Genomic DNA, 18274 nt, shown 5'->3' on the forward strand with positions numbered 1-18274 from the left:
TGTTAGCCGCTTTGAGACTCCTTAGGGTAGTGATAAAGCGGGATATCAAATCCAAACTCTTCTCTGCCTCCACAGTCAGAGGCAGCGAAGCTTCTGAATGCCAGGTGCTGGAATTGCAGGAGGAGAGACTTGCTCTGGGGCCCGGATCCTGCGTTTGTGCTTCCCCTTGGGGAGAACAGGAGGCTGGACTCGATGGGCCCCCTTTGGCCTGACCCAGCCTGCTCTTCTTACGTTGAGAAAGAGAGAGAGGTTACAGGTAAGGTAGTCGAAAAATTCCTTCCAGTAGCATCTTCCAGTGATGGTCTCTAAGGTGCTACTGGAAGGAATTTTTAAATTTTGTTTTGAGAGAGGTTGTCTGGACTCTTTAGGACGGGGCAGGTCCGGCTTGAGGAGCGCATGAGGGCCCCCAGGCCGCCCCATGTGGCTCTCCAGACTGTTTTGGGCCAGCCCTGTGGGGCAGGTCCAGGTGGGGTGGAGGCCACTCTTCCCAAGTCCTGGCACCCGGCTGACGGGCCCCTGGAGGACCTGGAGGAGGACTTCTCCTGGGGCTGTGGGTGCAGCAGGAGGGTGTGGGAGTGGAGCAGCCCCGGGTGCTTCTGAGGAGACCTGTTTGTGGGAGATTTGGGGGATATCAGGCAGGAGGCGCCTCCTGGCAGGCAGCTGATAAAGGCGGCCCCTCCTGATAGCTCCGTGGAGGAGACCTCAGCCTCTGGTGCCAGGAGCTTCTGAGGGGGGTGGCATTCGCTGTCTATGCAAAAGGAACGGGTGGCCCCAGCCGCCTCCCTCGATGGCTTCCTGCTACTACTATTTTCAAGGAACTTTGTGTTGTTGGTCTTTATGTTTTCGGCCATGTGTTCCTCAGAGTCCTTTTTAGCATCCTTTCCCGTCTGCTTGCACTTTTTTATGGCCACATTCTGTGTTCCAGTTTGCTTCTCATATTACATTTTTAAGAGTTTCAGAGTGATTTGTCCCTCTAGGTTTTGACTTTCCAACTTCCTTCTCACCAGCTTTCCTCTTTGGAAATCAAATGTGCCCCTGATGACACTCTATCCAAGACCAAGCCCCTCACATCGCACCTCTTGCCCCCCCAAAGGGAGGCCTCCCAGAGAGCCTCTCTCACCGCTGCCCTCCCTAGACTGGCATTCATGGAAGGGGTGGCATCGAAGGCGACCTCCATTACAGCTGTTCCTTGCTGCACCCGCTTCCTCCCCATAAATGCCACCTTTCTCTCTCTCCCTTCCCCTTCCAGGGGCTTCTGGGGGCCTTCCTCTCACCCTACAGCTCATTCCCTCTCCCTCCCCTTGCACAACTTCTCAAAGGCAGAGACTCTTTCCAAGACCTCCTCTTTATTGAAAGATCTCCTGAGCTCTTGAGCTCTCCGCTGCTGCTAGAAGTAGGTGATGGGGTCCGTCCTGGTGTGGTTCAGCTCATAACCGTGGAGCGTGAGATTGCCTGAAAGGTTCTCGAACACACGAAGGTGGGCGTATTTGTCCTCCGCATACCGGACCTGTGAGGAGGAGGAGGAGGGAAGAAGACAGAAAGGGTGTCACCAGCAGAGACCGGCTGACCGATGGTTCCTCTATTTATGTGCACGACAACAGCAGCTAGAACTTTGTATGTACAGAAGTGGAAAGAGAAGGGACAACCAACGAAGGAGAAACGGCTTGTGAAACAGATGGAATATTCTGAAATGGTGAGATTTTGCTCCGTGAACCGCTCTGAGACCTCTGGGTATGGGGCAGGATATAAATCCAATAAATAAAAATAATAAAGTGCCAAATTAAGAGGATGTAATGACAAAGCGTTTAAGGAGGAATGGGAAAAGCTGGTGGATTACCTCTCAAATTATCACCCAGTTATGAAGTCATGGGCAGGATTTGAAATATGAGCAGTGGCTGAACGAAAGATTGAACGGCAGTGAGGTTTAGATGATAAAAATATTTGTGTTATAAAACAGCTAATAAAAATGAGTGAAAAACAAACATCAGGCAAGGAGGGTTGGAAAGTAAAAAAGAAACATGGTAAAGGTCAAGGGCCCCCTGGCCATTAGGTCCAGTCGTGGCCGACTCTGGGGTTGCAGCGCTCATCTCGCTTTATTGGCCGAGGGAGCCGGCGTACAGCTTCCGGGTCGTGTGGCCAGCAGGACTAAGCCACTTCTGGTGAACCAGAGCAGCACACAGAAACACCGTTTACCTTCCCACTGGAGCGGTACCTATTGATCTACTTGCACTTTGCCGTGCTTTCGAAATGCTAGGTTGGCAGGAGCAGGGACCGAGCAACGGGAGCTCACCCCGTCATGGGGATTTGAACCACTGACCTTCTGATCGGCAAGTCCTAGGCTCTGTGGTTTAACCCACAGCGCCACCCGCTGTGTATATGATGATAAATGCTTTGAAATATTGTTGGAGACTTAATAAAAATGTTGTGTTGTGCTGGGTTGTCTATCCATCCGACATCTGTTTAAAAACCTCCAGGGAAGGCGAGGCCATCACTTTCCATGGGAGTCCCTTACTGTCAGACGTCTCTTGCCCTCAGAAATTTATTCCTAAGATTTACCATACTCAGATTCTCCTTGGAGAATGTCTCAAAACGGCCTGGTGTCTCTTAGCAGGATGAGATCCATGCCTGCCCCCCGGAGGTCCTTGGAGGAAAAGCTGATATAGAGATGCAATAAATAAACCAGCCAGGAAAGGGCCACTGACCTTGAGGAAGTAGTTGGTGCCAGCCACTACCTGAGTCCTGAACTCAGTAACCTCAAAGAGGTTGAATGCCTGGTTCACTTTTGCTTCCAGCTGACATTTCACCTGCGGGAAGAAGGCAAAGGCTGATGGTTGTGGCAGCAGGGAGCTGAAAGGGCCCCAAGGGTGGGAGGAGAGAGGCTTGGCTCACTCATGGGGGCCGAAGAAGCTGCTGGGGACAGGCAAGGGGGGAAAGCTTTTGGCACCAGCCCCTCCCCATTGGATGCCCTCCTAGTGCTTTGGCCATCCTGGCCGGGAGCTGGTTGGAGTTGTACACTTGGAGAGCACAAGGCCCCCAAAGCCTTTCATAGAATCATCGACTTGTAGAGTTGGAAAGGGGCCCCCAAGGGGCATCTAGTCCAACCCCCACAATGCAGGAATCTCAGCTAAAGCATCCGGGACAGAGGGCCACCCAACCTCTGCTTAAAGAACTCCAGGGAAGGAGAGTCCACCATCTCCCCAGGGAGACTGGTCCGCCATCAAACATCTCTTACTGTCAGAAAACCAAAATCTCTTTTCTGGTGACTTGAAGCCATTGGTTCAAGTCCTATCCCAGGGGTCAGCAAACTTTTTCAGCAGGGGGCCGGTCCACTACCCCTCAGACGTTCTGGGGGGCCAGACTATATTCTGAAGAAGAAAAATGAACTAATTCCTATGCCCCACAAATAACCCAGAGGTGCATTTTAAATACAAGGACACATTCTACTCATGTAAAAACACGCTGATTCCCAGACTGTCCGCGGGCCAGATTTAGAAGGCGATTGGGCCAGATCCGGCCCCCAGGCCTTAGTTTGCCTACCTATGTCCTAACCCCTAAAGCAGGCGAAAACAAGCTTGCTCCCTCTTGCATGTGACAGCCCGTAAGATATTTGAAGATGGCTACCATATCTTCTCTCAGTCTCCTCTTTTCCAAGCTAAACGTACTCAGCTCCTTCGACCGCTCCTCATAAGGCTTGGTTTCCAGACCCTTGATCATCTTGGTCGCCCTCCTCTGCACATGATCCAGCTTCTCAACATCCTTCTTGAATTGTGGTGCCCAGAACTGGACACAATATTCTAGGTGTGGTCTGACCAAGGCAGGATAGAGTGGGACTATGACTTCCCTTGATCTGGACACTAGACTTCTGTAGACGCAGCCTAGAATAGGATTAGCCTTTTTTGCTGCTGCGTCACGCTGTGGACTCATGATGAGCTTGTGGTCCACAGAGACCCCTAGATCCTTTTCACATGTGCAGCTAGCGTTGACATTTGGGAATCCTTGAGAAACAGGCCTCAACATGGCAGTCATTTTCCACAGTGAGTCAAGAAAAGCCTCTTAGCGCAATGAGGCTGGAAGCCAGACTTCCCCACCTCTATTCTGTCTCCAGAAGAGGCAGAGCCCCAGAGCCCCTCTCTGCCTGGTGGTGGTGGAGGGGGAGAGGAATCTGTGGGGAGAGGGCAGCTCACCTGGTCAGCGATTGCCTGAATCTCAGGAGTGGCCGGTTCGGTGGGGGATAATCCTCCAAGACTCATCATGGTGGCTCTGAAGGAAGATGTGCAGCAGGTCTGAAGCAAGAGAGCCGAACGAGGGAGGAACGGGGAACGCACCTTTTATTCTCAGGCAGCCCCCACCTCTTCTTGGGCAACATCAGGTGCAGAGGTGGCTGACGGCCAAGGCTGGCGTCATGTGGGGAGGAGCATTGCTCATCAAACTCTGGCATGAGGAGACACATCTCGTCTCTGACAGAGGAGGGAACTGCTGCTGGCAAGGAGAAGGGGGCTGCCTGGCTGCCTGCTCCCAAATTCCATCGCAACCCCTTGTGAGGCCATAGCAGACCTCAGCGGTCGCATTCCCTGGGGAAGAAGGGGCATCACAGTCCTCTGTGCGCCAGGAGCAGTTTAGTCCTGCTGACCACATGACCCAGAAAACTGTCTATGGACAAACACCAGCTCCCTTAGCCTGAAAGCGAGATGAGTGCCGCAACCCCATAGTCGCCTTCAACTGGACCTAACTGTCCAGGGGTCATTTACCTTTACTTTAGTAACTCTCCCAATTATGGCTTGCCTAGAAGAGACCAGGGCACTCCTGAGATGCACAAGGAAGGAAGAACCTGGGGAAACACCCGCTTCCCCGAGGCTAAAATCTGCCAGTCTCGGCCACCCACCTCTTTCAAAGGAACTGTGCATGACTCCTTTTGTGGGAGGGAAAACCTTTGACTCAGCTCTGATGCTTGACATTCCGGTTCCACTCAGCCCAACTACAATAATAATAATTTATTATTTATACCCCGCCCATCTGGCTGGGTTTCCCCAGCCACTCTGGGTGGCCTCCAACAGAACACCAAAATACAATAACCTATTAAACATTAAAAGCTTCCCTGAACAGGGCTGCCTTCAGATGTCTTCTAAAAGTCTGGTAGTTGTTCTTCTCTTTGACATCTGCTGGGAGGGCGTTCCACAGGGTGGGCGCCACTACCGAGAAGGCCCTCTGCCTGGTTCCCTGTAACCTCCCTTCTCGCAGCAAGGGAACCACCAGAAGGCCCTCGGCGCTGGACCTCAGTGTCCGGGCAGAACGATGGGGGTGGAGACGCTCCTTCAGGTATACTGGACTGAGGCAGTTTAGGGCTTTAGAGGTCAGCACCAACACTTTGAATAGTGCCCAGAAACGCACTGGGAGCCAATGTAGGCCTTTCAAGACCGGTGTTATGTGGTCTCGGTGGCCGCTCCCACTCTGGCTGCCGCATTCTGGATTAGTTGTAGTTTCCGGGTCACCTTCAAAGGTAGCCCCATGTAGAGCGCATTGCAGTAGTCCAAGTGAGAGATAACTAGAGATAACTAGAAGGGGCATTAATTTAACAATGTGAATGTGATTATTGCACACCTTGTTGAGCATGCAAAGTGTGCAGAACATGTGCATGTTCTGGTTAATACAAGTAGCTGGTGTGGGAGGTAGGGGTGTGGCCTCCTGGAAGAGGTCAATGGCCCACCTAGGCCAGCATCCTGTTCTTCTCACAGCGGCCAACCAGATGGAAACCGCCTGCAGGCAGGATCCGAGGGCACAAGAGCACCTCTCCCTTCCTGTGGCTTCCAGCAGTTGGTCTTCAGAACCATGACTGTCTCTGATTGTGGATGGTCACCCTGGTTAATAGCCACCGATAGCCCTCTCCTCTTCCATGAATTTGTCTAATCCATCTAGGCTGGTGACCATCAGAGGCCAAGACACATTTTGTCCTGAGAAGGCTTCAAGCCTCATTTTCAAAGGTAGATTACTGGGATCCTTGTTCAGGCACAAAGCAGGAAGTGGAGTTGAGCATGATGACCCTTGAGGTCCCTTTGAAGTCTACAGTTCTGTTCCATGAAATCTTTGTCTCCTTTTTGGGGGGCACGTGTCCCAATGCCCTCTTCCTCTTGCCCACTGCAAGGTGGGAGCTTCAGAGCTTCGCTTTTGGCTGCAAGAACAGCAGCCTGGTCCGTATCTGCTTGGTCTTGGCCCCCTAAATGATGGGGCTGAGCATGGGGGCACCAACAGGTAGAGGATGGAGAGGATGATGTCAGCAAAGAGTAAAGCCCAGAGATGCAGAAACTGAGGGTGCTGGTGCTGTGGGAATGACAGGTGGCAAGGGCCTTGCGCTGGGCTGCCTTGGGAGGGCACCACGGTCAGCACCACTCTCTGGGCCAGCACCAGAGGGGAGTGAGGATGGCTCCGTACCTGAGTGGGGTGCTGATGGCCACGTGGTGGTCGAAGACCATGGCTAGCAGGACACCCGACTCTGTGGCCATTAAGGTGTGCAGGAAGAACGTCTGGGCCAGGCAGGCCTTCAGGCTGGTCTCCCTGGCGCCGAGCCAGAAGATGCCCAGCAGCTTGGGCATGATGGAGGTGGAGAGGCCCAGGTGGGTCAGGGCCAGGATGGCAAGGAAGAGGAACATGGGCTGGTGGAGGCTGGGGAGACCAGCAGGAGGGAGACGTTCCCCAGCAAGGCTGTGAGGTCCACGCAGCCGTAAGGGATGGAGAGTCACATGCAGGGGGAGAATGCTCCAGACCAGGGACTCCAGCCCCAGGATCCCGACCAGGAGGAAAGAGGAAGGCAGGTGAAGCTGGTGTTGCACATCTCTGCTGTTACGGTAAAATCTGGGTGCGAGGCTGCTCTGCCACCCAGCTCGTCGGACTAAGTCCGCGGGTCCCTGCGGAGGAAAATGAGCTCAGCCGGAGACAGGAGCAAGCTGCAGAAGATCCAAGTTTATTGCGCAACAGGTTCAAGGCGAGATTGAACCGCGAGAAAGGGGTGACATGAACTTTTGAAACTTCCCTCCATGTCCCAGAATACAGTGCAAAATACATCCCAGTTACATCATGAATACGTTAAGAAGAGGTTGGGTTACACAGGATTAACATAGGAAGGAGGGAGGGGGGAATATGCAGAGCTGGAGATATGCACAGATAAGCACATCCTGAGTACCGGTGATGAGAAGACAATGGTCCATGTATGCCTGGTCTGCCACCTGGCATTGCCCGGAGGAAAGGCTTGGCAGAGTGATTTGACAGGATTAGGGTCTTGACACCTTGCTTGAGGAATTATGGAGGACAGGGGAGGTGTCATGGAGTTCTAGAGAAATTGAGCAAATTGGCACGTTGATTTTCTATGAATTTTATAGATTTTAGTCCCTTTTGACATTGACAATTGGACTCGGAAATAAATGGATATATTGTAGCGAAGAAGGTGAAGAAGACATGCCCCCCCCCCTCCGTATCACTGCACAGGGAGGAAAAGGCGGACCTCTCCCAGTGTGGGAAGTAACATCAAAGCAGTCAAATACAATGTTTCCTATTTGCCCAGAGTGGACACACAGGGGAATGTTGCTCCAGCCGGGAAGACTTCCTGTCACACCTGGAGCATTCTCCCCCTGCATGTGACCAGGTAGACAGGTGTGACCCTGGCAGACCCTACAAAGGGGCTGGTCACGCAGCCATCTTCCTCTTATGCTGCTCTCTCTTGATCCCTCCTCTCCATTTTGCCTTCTGCTGTCTGCCGGCTCTCAGCCAGCAGCGCATGGGCTCATCCCTCACAGAGGATGAAGCCATACCTTTCTCTGTAACTGTAACTAAAAGCTCAAGCCTGCCTTCAGGACCATACTGTGAACTGAATGTAAGCAAAGCTTATCATCATCATCAATCTTTATTACAGTCCAGAGACCCAACAAATCATTACAAAGCAATGCACAATTCATACAGCCTACCTCCAGGTTAAACAAGCATTTCGTTCAGACTTAAAGATGGGGATCATTGGTTCTTGCAACCACTGATAAAAACTTCACCACTGCTAATGTTCTAGCGTTTGTCCAGTCTTCCAATAGAACCTGACATAGTGAGCCTCTGTTTTTCCCGGGAAAGGTACCAGCAAGGGTAATATCAGTTCAGCCCTGGCTTGCTCGTATTTTGCACAGTGCAGCAAAATATGTTTTATAGAATCAATGTCTTGAGCACACGAGCAAAGTCTGTCCTGGTAGGTGTCGCCGGAAACCCCCCCCCCCCCATCTCTCATTGACACGTGTATTGCACAAGCACCACACTTACACATACACGCATCTCCCCTTCCTGACCCTGGAGATGTCCCTTTAGAGGGCCATCCCCTAAAAGCCTTCCGTAAATAAGGAAGCGCTAGCCTAACAGCTTCCCACTATAGCTCCCCGCACAGCCCTATCTTTATTGAGAGTAGACCGGCCGACCGAACTCTGGGTCAATAAGCGGCCGCCTCAGCCAATCAGCGTTAGCGAACAGCGCCCCTTGCGGCGGCCACGCAGGTACTGCAGGCTGTTCGCGCTCTTTTCCCTTACCTTTGACAGCTCTCAATACAAAGTTTCCGAGTTCAATTGACCGTGACTGATCTAATCAAAATGTAGCAAGCTACTTCCGGAAGGCGAAAGTACTTTGAACTTCAAGAACAATATTCTTTATAAATTCACCAAAAATCAGCCGTACTTCGGATTTTCACCGGACCACTTTTATTCTGCCGGATATTACAAAGACTATCAAAGGGGGGTGGCTTGGTATCAAGCGGCCATAATCCCTTGACCGAGCAGTCACGTACCCTGCGCTCCCTCCAGGTAAACGTGACGACCTTGATAGCCATCGTGATGGGTTCAGACAGAAGGCTATCAAGGATACAATGGACTGCCTGCTCTAGTGTATTCCGCACGGACTTTCACAAAGGAACTGTGACCGGATCCCCCTCAGGGGGCAGGAAAACTTCTCCTTCCTCTTTTGTTTTAAACATGACTCATGCGGGGAGGGGGGAGGAGGCTCCGGCCAGGTGTCAGGACACTCAGATTACCTGTGCAACCCCTCCCCGACTCCTCCTATTTTTAATATAATCATGATGTAAATATGATGTAATTCTGAGGGTGTAGCTTAGGGGATTAGCAACTAATAAAAGTTAGGGTCTCCCTTTGTTCTGGGCTTCCATCTTGCTTCACCTCGTGGACGGTGGGAGCCCTGTCGCGACAGTCTTCTTCAAAATAAAGACCAAGCCTACTGGCTGCTGTTTTGCTCTGAATTGCTCTGGTCGGTGTCTTCATTTGTCCAAGGGAGCCCTCGGATTTTCCGGTAACAGTATTGGCGACCGTGCTCTGGGACACTTGGTTCTCCTGCGAAGGTGAGGGAGGAGATAGAGGGGATCAGGCGCCACTGGGCAACCTTAGCCCAGGAATCCTTCTTCCTCTCCTTGCCTCCTCTTTGCGGGCGGTAATCAACCGTCACCAGAAGCCCGACCAGAGAGAGCAAAGGCGAGGTAAAGCCGGCTAAAAGAAAAGGATCCCGGGATCTGCGGGGGACATCTTCGAATGTGAGTATGGTTTGAAGTAAAACACATTGGGAGGGGGGGTTGGAGAAGCAGTGTCCCCACGACAGCCAGACTTTCCTTCTTTCATTTCTGACGTTACCCCTCGGAGTCGCCCGGGTACGTTAAAAAAAATTCTGTCCTTTTCTACCCCGATTCTCCCCTTCGGAAAGTGGCCAGGGAAATCGCGGAGCTTTACTGTCTGACGTTACCCCTCGGAGTCGTCTAGGAACGTCAACACCTTTCTCTGTCTCTCCCCTCAATTTCTTACGCGGAGTGTGTCCGGGGAAATTGTGGTACTTTTGCTGTTTTCCGGCGTCACCCCTCGGAGTCGTCCGGGTACGCCTTAACCTATCTGTCCTTTTCTCCCCCGTTTCCCGTCTTGGAATTGAGTCCGGGGAAGCGTGGCCCTTTATTGTCTTTTTCTCTGACGTTCCTCTCTCGGAGTCGTCCAGAGGCGTCCGTCCAAACATCTCTCTCTCTCTCTTTCTCGTCTAATTATGCAAACGAAGCCGCCCCTCCTGCCCGGCGACCTTTGTTAGGGATGACCCGGGTACGTGAGAACGCAAGGTCGTTTGTTTCCTTTCCAAACTCTCATTTTCTCGGACCTTGATCTGGCACTGCATTGCGCAAGCGTCCAGTAGGGGTTCCGAACTTAGTCTCAAAGGCTAGGCAGGAGGCTGTCGTGGAGGGTAGAAGGGGTGGCTCACGGATTGGGGCCCCACACTAGGACCAGTTGTGTAGGCAGTACTGCAGTAGGATTTGAGGATTTTGTTTGTGCATCGGGTAGAGAGAGAGACCCGTGAGTTCAAGGCTGATGTTTGAGAATTATTGATGATAGGTTAGTTACGGTTCGATAGCAGGCAGGATTAAGTTCAGTAGGAATAAACTGAGGTACCTAAATTACTGAAAGAACACTATTTTTTTATCTTCTCCCCTTGTCTTTGTGTTTTCCCCTCGTCTGTCCGTCCTCTTGTCTGTAGTGCACATCGTCCGCAAAACCCCGTTCTTGTAGAATAGAGTAATGGGAGCCCACGCTTCTCAATACTCTGACTGGACTCCTCCTGGCGACAAGGCTTCGAGGAAGCCTTGCCGCTCTGAAGAGGACTCCGATACCCCTCTGCAATTTGTCCTCCTCAATTGGAAGGAGTTGAGAGGGAGAAGGGGACTCTCAAAATCCAAACTGAGGGATCTCTGTAACATCTCGTGGGTCGCTCTTACCCACCACCTGGAACCACCTTCCCAATGGCCGCCTCATGGTTCCTTTAACCTCATAAGAATGCAAGCACTTAAGTCCCATTTAGCCGACGAGAAGCCCCGACAACTATACTACCTAAATATTTTCGTTGAAGCCCGCGAACTATTTCACCGGCAGCAAACCCAAATTGCCCGTCAGATGGCTGTTTTAAAACCAACCAGACCCCCTCCATATGACGAGATTAGAGCCCAAGAAGAACAATTGGATAGGACTCTCGTTCCCTTCTATTACCCCGAACCACGGGCTCCCCGACTGCCAGAACCCGGGACAGGGAACAGAACAGGAACTGGTGAAGGGGGTGCGGGACCGACAGGAAGCGTCATAAATCCACCCGCTGCTGCCCCTTCTCAAAACATACCGAATGCCTCACTGCCCGACCCATCCTTAAGTACACCCATCTTACGGGAAAACCAAGTAGACTTGGATCTCGGACCCTTACTTAACGGGCAACTTTTAAACGGAGAAAGAGAGGGACCCGTCTCCAGCAGAACTAGAAACAGAGATAATCTGCAGAACGGGGAAATAGAAGGCGCTTTCCCTCTGCGAGCACTACCCATACCCCCAGTCAGGGCAGGAGACCCACCTCGCATGGTTTTTACTCATCAGCCCTTCCTTACTTCGGATTTGATGAACTGGTCCGATAAGATGCCCTCTTTAAGGGACGACCCTGACAAATGCCACCGCCAGGTGGCCACCATTTTCTCTACTCACAACCCTACATGGGCAGATGTGCATATGTTACTTGGGGCCCTCTTTAACGAGGCAGAAAAGAGAGAAATACTAGCAAAGGCGGGGGAGGCTCTAACCCGAGAAGGCTACCAACCAGATCGTCCCGCCTCGATGACCCCACTGACCGCACAGACGATACTTAATGACCCTGACTGGGACTATAACACAGACAACGGCATATGGGGCTTAAAAATTTTCAAAAAGGCCATCTTAGATGGAATCAAAGCTGCTGGTCAGCGAACTGTAAACTGGACAAAAGTCCAAGCTGTCCTCCAAGGGCCTGAAGAACACCCGTCCGACTATTACACCCGCTTAGTCTCTGCTATCAAAACCTGGGGCGGGATAGACCCGGAGAGTCCTCAACATGAAGTCATAGTTAAAGGCTTCTTCAAGGACCAAGCAACTGCAGATATAAGGAAAGCCCTAAACTCACACCTGGGTTACGACGGAAAGACTATAACCGAAATTCTTTCCATCGCCAAGTCAGTCTTTAATTCCAGAGACGAGCGGAGGAAGAAAGATCAGAAACCCGACTCTCCGCGAGTGTTAGCTTATGCAGGAGCGGCTCCCCCTTACAAAGACAAAAGCAAACCAAAGGGACCCGACTCTCGAGACCGGCGCGTTTGTTACAATTGCGAGGAAGTAGGGCACATAAGAAGATTTTGCCCCCTCCTACCAGAAATTCCTAGGCCTGACTATAGAGACTTTAAAACTTACAGACCAGATTATCAGGAACCCCTACACCCGAAACCCAGGGAATCGAACTTTCCATATGGACACCCTCAACCCATGACCCAGACGCAATATCGTGCGGGTCCCCCCCCTCCACAACCAAGACCCAGGAACCCCACTCCAGATCCTCAGAATCCCTTTAAAACAGCCACCCGCGCCATTAATACAGCCCATGAAATGGTAATGGACGAATACCAACCGCATTGACAATCAGAAGCAGATCCCGCCTCCTTTTCTTTCCTCTGCCCGGTTTTACAACTGTCTTCTTCCGATCCCATCTGCACTATGCAAATTGATGGGCAATCCTATAATTGCCTTTTGGATACCGGAGCCACATACTCCACCCTCACGAACAGCCATTTAGCCCCCGGGGAAGAGACCAGAACTGTAATGGGACTGGACGGAATTCCTCGGAGTTGTCCTCTTTCTAAACCCGCAAATGTCTCCGTTGGACCTCTATCCGTAAAACACACTTTCCTGCTAACTTCTAGCCCCGTCAACCTCTTGGGGAGGGATCTGCTCTGCAAATTAAATGCCACTATACAATGTGGTCAGGAAGGTATTTATTTACACATGCCGAATGAGTCCATCTTTAATTTCCAAGGAGTTCTACAGGAAGCCCAAAATACCAACATTGATCTTCCACCCGAACTCATACACAATGTCTCCCCTTCCTTATGGGGAACCGAATCTACCTCGGTAGGACTTTTAAAATCTGCAACCCCGGTGAAAGTAAACTACAGGCACGATTTGCCCTTCCCTTGCACTAAACAATACCCGCTTCCCCCAGAGGCGATAGAAGGACTCACCCCGATGATCGACGAATTCTTGAGAATGGGAGTTCTAGTCCCATGTGCCTCCCCTTGCAATACCCCCCTACTTCCCGTCAAGAAGCCTAATACCAATCCAGTTAAATGGCGCTTGGTACAGGATCTTCGACTCATCAACTCCTTTGTTATTCCGAGGCATGCCGTTGTTGCCAACCCCCACCATCTCCTCAGCACCATTCCGGAGGGAACTGTGGTGTACTCTGTCATAGATCTATGCTCTGCCTTCTTCAGCATCCCCGTACATTCCGAAAGCCAATTCCTCTTCGCCTTCACTTGGCAGACAGGGCAACTAACGTGGACCCGGTTACCCCAAGGCTATGTAGAATCCCCAGCAATTTTTTCGTCCATACTACATCAAGATTTAGCAGATGTGACCCTGCCAGGAGGCTCTGCTCTGAGGCTCTACGTAGACGACATCCTACTCTGTGGGCGTGACCTAGAATCCTGCAAAAATGACACCATAGCTCTCCTAAACATACTAGCACACAAGGGACATAAGGTATCCCCAAAAAAGATACAATATTGCAAAAAGGAAGTCAAGTACCTTGGTCACATACTAGGAGAGGGCACCCGCGCTTTAACTACGGATCGGATTGAGGCAATAACAAAACTACCCTTACCTAAAACAAAAAGGCAGCTCCGAGGATTCATAGGGATGAGCGGATTCTGCCGGGCGTGGATCCCCCGCTATGGAGAATTCGCCCGCCCCCTTACAGCAATGACACATGATAACTCCCCAGACCAACTACAATGGTCCGCTGAGGCACTCGAAGCCTTTGAATCTATTAAAAGAGAACTGAGATCCTCGCCCGCCCTCGGACTCCCTGACTATAGACTACCCTTCTCTTTGTATGTACATGAGAACAAGGGAGTAGCTTCGGGTGTCCTTACCCAACCGTTCCAGGGGAGGAACAGGCCTGTGGCTTATTACAGCCTTCAACTTGACACTACAGTACTGGGAAACGTGGGATGCTTGAGAGCTGTAGCAGCGGCAGCCCAACTTTTAGAAAAGGCGCAAGAAACAGTCCTGGGACACGACTTAACTGTGAACGTTCCCCACGCTGTAGCTACCTTACTTAGCTTACAAGGGTGCCAACGCTTCACGATACAACGCCTAAACAAATACGAAGCCATTCTCCTCAGTCCGTCCAACGTCACCATCAAGAGAGTAAACTCCCTGAATCCCGCGACCCTTCTGCCCCTCCCCGACGATGGCACACCGCATCATGACTGCTCTCAAATAGTTCGTCACCTCGAAAAACCCAGAGAAGACCTCGATTATCTCCCTTTAACGAACCCTGACCTCATCTTATACACTGATGGGAGCTCCAAAGTTGTGGGAGGGCAACGGAAAAGTGGGTACGCCGTAGTTACTCATAGTGACATTCTAGAAGCACGACCTGTCAATCCAAAATACAGCGCACAAGCGGCTGAACTTATCGCTTTGATCAGAGCTTGCGAACTAGGGGCTGGCAAAAGGATCACTATCTACACAGATTCGAAGTATTGTTTCGGGTTGGTGCATGCCACCGGACAAATCTGGTTGCAGAGAGGGTTTCTGACTGCTGCAGGTACCCAAATCGCACACGCATCCCTAGTGCAGCGCCTTATGAACTCCATCCATCTCCCTGAGGCTATTGCAGTAGTACACTGCAAGGCACATACGAAAGGCAGGGACCCGGTCTCAACTGGGAACCGAAGTGCTGACAGCGCAGCACAAGAAGCAGCCCTCGAGCCCCTCTCCACAGACAATGAGTTCCAGGGACCACAAGTTCTATCCGATATAAATTTTACTGAGATGTACCAAACTGCAACCCCAGAAGAAGTTAAAGTATGGGAAGAACAAGGGGCCCACTTGGAAAATGGCATTTGGTATTATCCGGATAAAAGACTCATAATGCCCAAGCTATGGGTACCTAAACATTTGAGAGTTCTCCATCAACGTACCCACTGGGGAAGGGAGAAACTTATCGACACGATGCAACGCTGTTGGTATGCCCCAGGTCTTACACTTGCCGCTAAGGCAGCCGTAAAGAATTGTCATACTTGCCAGAGTTTTAACCCAAAACATACCGCCAGATGCCCGCCAGGGGCCAGACCATGGGCTTTTGTTCCATTCGAAAGCCTTCAAATAGATTTCATAGACCTACCCCCGTGCCAAGCCTACAAACATGCTTTAGTAATCATAGACCAGTTGACTGGGTGGGTAGAATGTTTCCCTACTCGCAGAGCAACTGCGCACATTGTTGCAAAAATTCTGATACAAGAAATCATACCTCGCTTTGGAGTCCCCAGGCACATAGACAGCGACAGGGGTTCACATTTCACATCAGATATAATCCAACAAATTGCTACTGCCCTCGGAATCAAATGGAAATTACATACCCCATACCATCCTCCTTCCTCCGGACAAGTCGAAAGAATGAACCAGCAGCTTAAATCGCAGCTGGGAAAACTTTGCAAAGAATCCGGCATCAAATGGGTAAATGCCCTTCCATTAGTCCTCCATAATTTAAGAGCATGCCCCCGCGGAAATCTCAAACTATCTCCCTACGAACTACTATTCGGACGGCCTTCCCCAGTATATAACACCCAGTTTCCAACATCAGAACTAGAGGTGGGCGAGACAGAGTTAACTAGATACGTAATACAACTCCAAAAACAACTCATTGATCTTCACAGATACGCAGCCTCAGGTCAAAACATTCCTCTAGATGAAAACATCCACCCGTACCAACCAGGCGATTGGATACTAGCGAAAACTTACCATAAGGTACCCCTACAGCCCACTTGGGAGGGCCCTTACCAAGTACTTTTAACCACTCCAACTTCCGTTAAGGTAGCAGAGAAGACAGCCTGGTTACATCACACCCGCTGCAAACCCGCTTCACCACCCGAGCCTCCCTCTGACGACCCACCATACTGCACCCCAGACCGACCGGCAGACAGCGACACCGATACAGAGGACGACCAACAGACCGGACCAGACCGGGGCACGAATCGAGCCCAACAGACCGGACCAGACCGGGGCACGAATCGGGCCCAACAGACCGGACCAGACCGGGGCACGAATCGGGCCCAACAGACCGGACCAGATCGGGGCACATATCGGGCCCAACAGACCGGACCGGACCGACCACATTCGTCAACCACTTGGACCTCCGAAATCATCCCGGCAGCCAATCAGGACGACCAACCCCCAATTCGTCTCAAACTCCGTAAAACACACGCAGTTTGACAGCTCGGCAGTTTGACAGCTCCACATTTGACAGCTCGGCAGTTTGACAGCTCCACATTTGACAGCTCCACGGTTTGACAGCTCCACATTTGACAGCTCCACGGTTTGACAGCTCCGCTTCACACCGCCAAATAACCCCCGCTATTCGCAATGACAACAACTGTACTCACCTTCCTCATCCTCTCTATCACATCTGCCCTTTCTCAACACACCATAACCACTCACATCTCATGCCCTGGATTACAAACGAAATACAAATATCTGGACTTTGGAATCGTTGATATGGTGAAAAGAGGGACACCAGACCGCCTAGGAGACTTTGACTTCTGCTTACCCGAAACCCGCGTTCTCCTTCGACATTCCATACTACCGACCCTCGCTACTCACCAAAACTGGGAACTTTTTATTCGCTCGCCCTCCTACACCCCACTTGGCAGACTCACCCTCACCAGAGATGGCCCTTGGTACAGAGCCCACTGCCTCAATGGATCTTACGTACTCTTTTCTGATGGCACACTCGAACAAACTCTGAACTGGACACTTCTGGACAACGGTGGTGGTGACTCAGTTTATACTGACCGGAATCACCCCACAGACCACCTAATTCATGGATTCTACTGCCAACGAGTAGACTCCGCTCCCCGCCAAACCATCCTACAAGGAGTTTGCCTCCGGAGGTACTGCTGCGTCTGGGACATCGGACTCGCCTCCGCTTGGGACGGGAAAGCGTACCTCGAGGGCTGGCATTACTCCGTTATGCCTCCAGCAGAATGGGACACTACCGGACCCCAAAGGTGCGGGGGCCTCACCACAAACCTCACCTACCTACTCCGTCAAGACCCCCTTCACCCCCCCGGTACTGCACCTCGACAAAGGGGGGAACTGTCAATATCCGAAAACCCTCAAAATAATGACTTTCTGTCCACTTGGCATTCCAACACCTACGTAAAACTGATCTCTCAAATTGCAAAACAGACAGCAACCAAAGAGTGCTGGATCTGCGCCAATGCCCCCTCACACCTCCACAGTGGCATACCATTTCTTGGAGTACCTCTCACCCTACAACAACATCTCTCTGCTAATGTGCAATCCTGGAACCTGACTGCGGTGAATCTGACCCACCAGTACATCTACCTAACCGGACCCACAACAGGCGACCTTTGCCGGAAATTCAGCGGGAACGACAAGGTCATCGGCGAGAGCACCTGTAAGTACACCATTGACGTTGCTTTAAACGGGAGGATTACCCTGTGGCACCAAGGTAACCCCTCTATCCAACCCAGCTTAACGTCCGCATGGAAACGCGTTATGACCTTACCCGACTCCTGGAGCCCCTCCCCGGTCTCCCAGTGTTTCTTCCGTACCTTCCTCACCGGGCGTATAGACTCGTGCCTACAGGGGTTGTTCTGGGTTTGCGGCCACCGTGGCTATGTATGGGCCAGCCCCCACTCCCGCGGCACTTGTTATCTCGGTCTAATCTTGCCTGGAGTCCGGGTCACCCAAGATCTACCCTCCGGAAGGAGGCGCAATAAGAGGGCAAAAGACTTGTCACAACTCTCCGACGTAGCAGCCAATAGTGAAACTTATGGTCGGGCTCTCTTTCCCGCGTATGGGGCCGGCTCCAACCACGTCGATATCCTTAAGTTAACGGACATCCTGTTAAACTTCATGGAGGAGTCCAATGCGGCTACCCAAGCTATCCTGACAGAGTTAACGGAAGTCAGGCAGACTTCGATACAGAACCGCCTTGCTTTGGACTACGTTCTCGCCTCGACGGGAGGCGTTTGTGCCCTTGTCGGGACTGAATGCTGCACACACGTATCTGATCAAACCCTTAATATTACCGGGCATCTTAACAACATCCATAAACTAGCGGACGGACTTAAAGACATCCAACATGAAGGACTCTCAGATATCCAGTTGTGGAGCTGGCTGCC

General features: G+C 51.5%; 1 protein-coding gene across 1 annotated transcript; it reads right to left on the reverse strand.

Moving 5' to 3' along the window:
• Window positions 1-1326: 1326 nt before the first annotated feature.
• On the reverse strand, window positions 1327-4345 carry LOC308475386 (cystatin-A-like). Its single transcript, XM_081002509.1, has 3 exons — window positions 4185-4345; window positions 2703-2804; window positions 1327-1507 (listed from the first exon to the last, which is right to left on the reverse strand). Exons 1-3 carry the CDS (start codon window positions 4251-4253, stop codon window positions 1388-1390), a joined length of 291 nt encoding a protein of 96 aa, XP_080858635.1. The 5' UTR covers window positions 4254-4345; the 3' UTR covers window positions 1327-1387.
• Between the last annotated feature and the right edge of the window lie 13929 nt (window positions 4346-18274).

Source organism: Podarcis pityusensis (assembly GCF_964106645.2).
Source record: "Podarcis pityusensis genome assembly, chromosome: 4".
NCBI classification, from domain to species: domain Eukaryota; kingdom Metazoa; phylum Chordata; class Lepidosauria; order Squamata; family Lacertidae; genus Podarcis; species Podarcis pityusensis.

What these genes read in the sequence shown, in the direction of transcription:
- LOC308475386 (XM_081002509.1), bottom strand. Translation starts at nt 4,253, where the DNA reads ATGATGAGTCTTGGAGGATTATCCCCCACCGAACCGGCCACTCCTGAG. An exon ending in TTCAGGCAATCGCTGACCAG is followed by an intron (nt 2,805 to 4,184) that starts GTGAGCTGCCCT and finishes TTCTTCCCGCAG; the next exon opens with GTGAAATGTCAGCTGGAAGC. An exon ending in GCACCAACTACTTCCTCAAG is followed by an intron (nt 1,508 to 2,702) that starts GTCAGTGGCCCT and finishes TCCTCCTCACAG; the next exon opens with GTCCGGTATGCGGAGGACAA.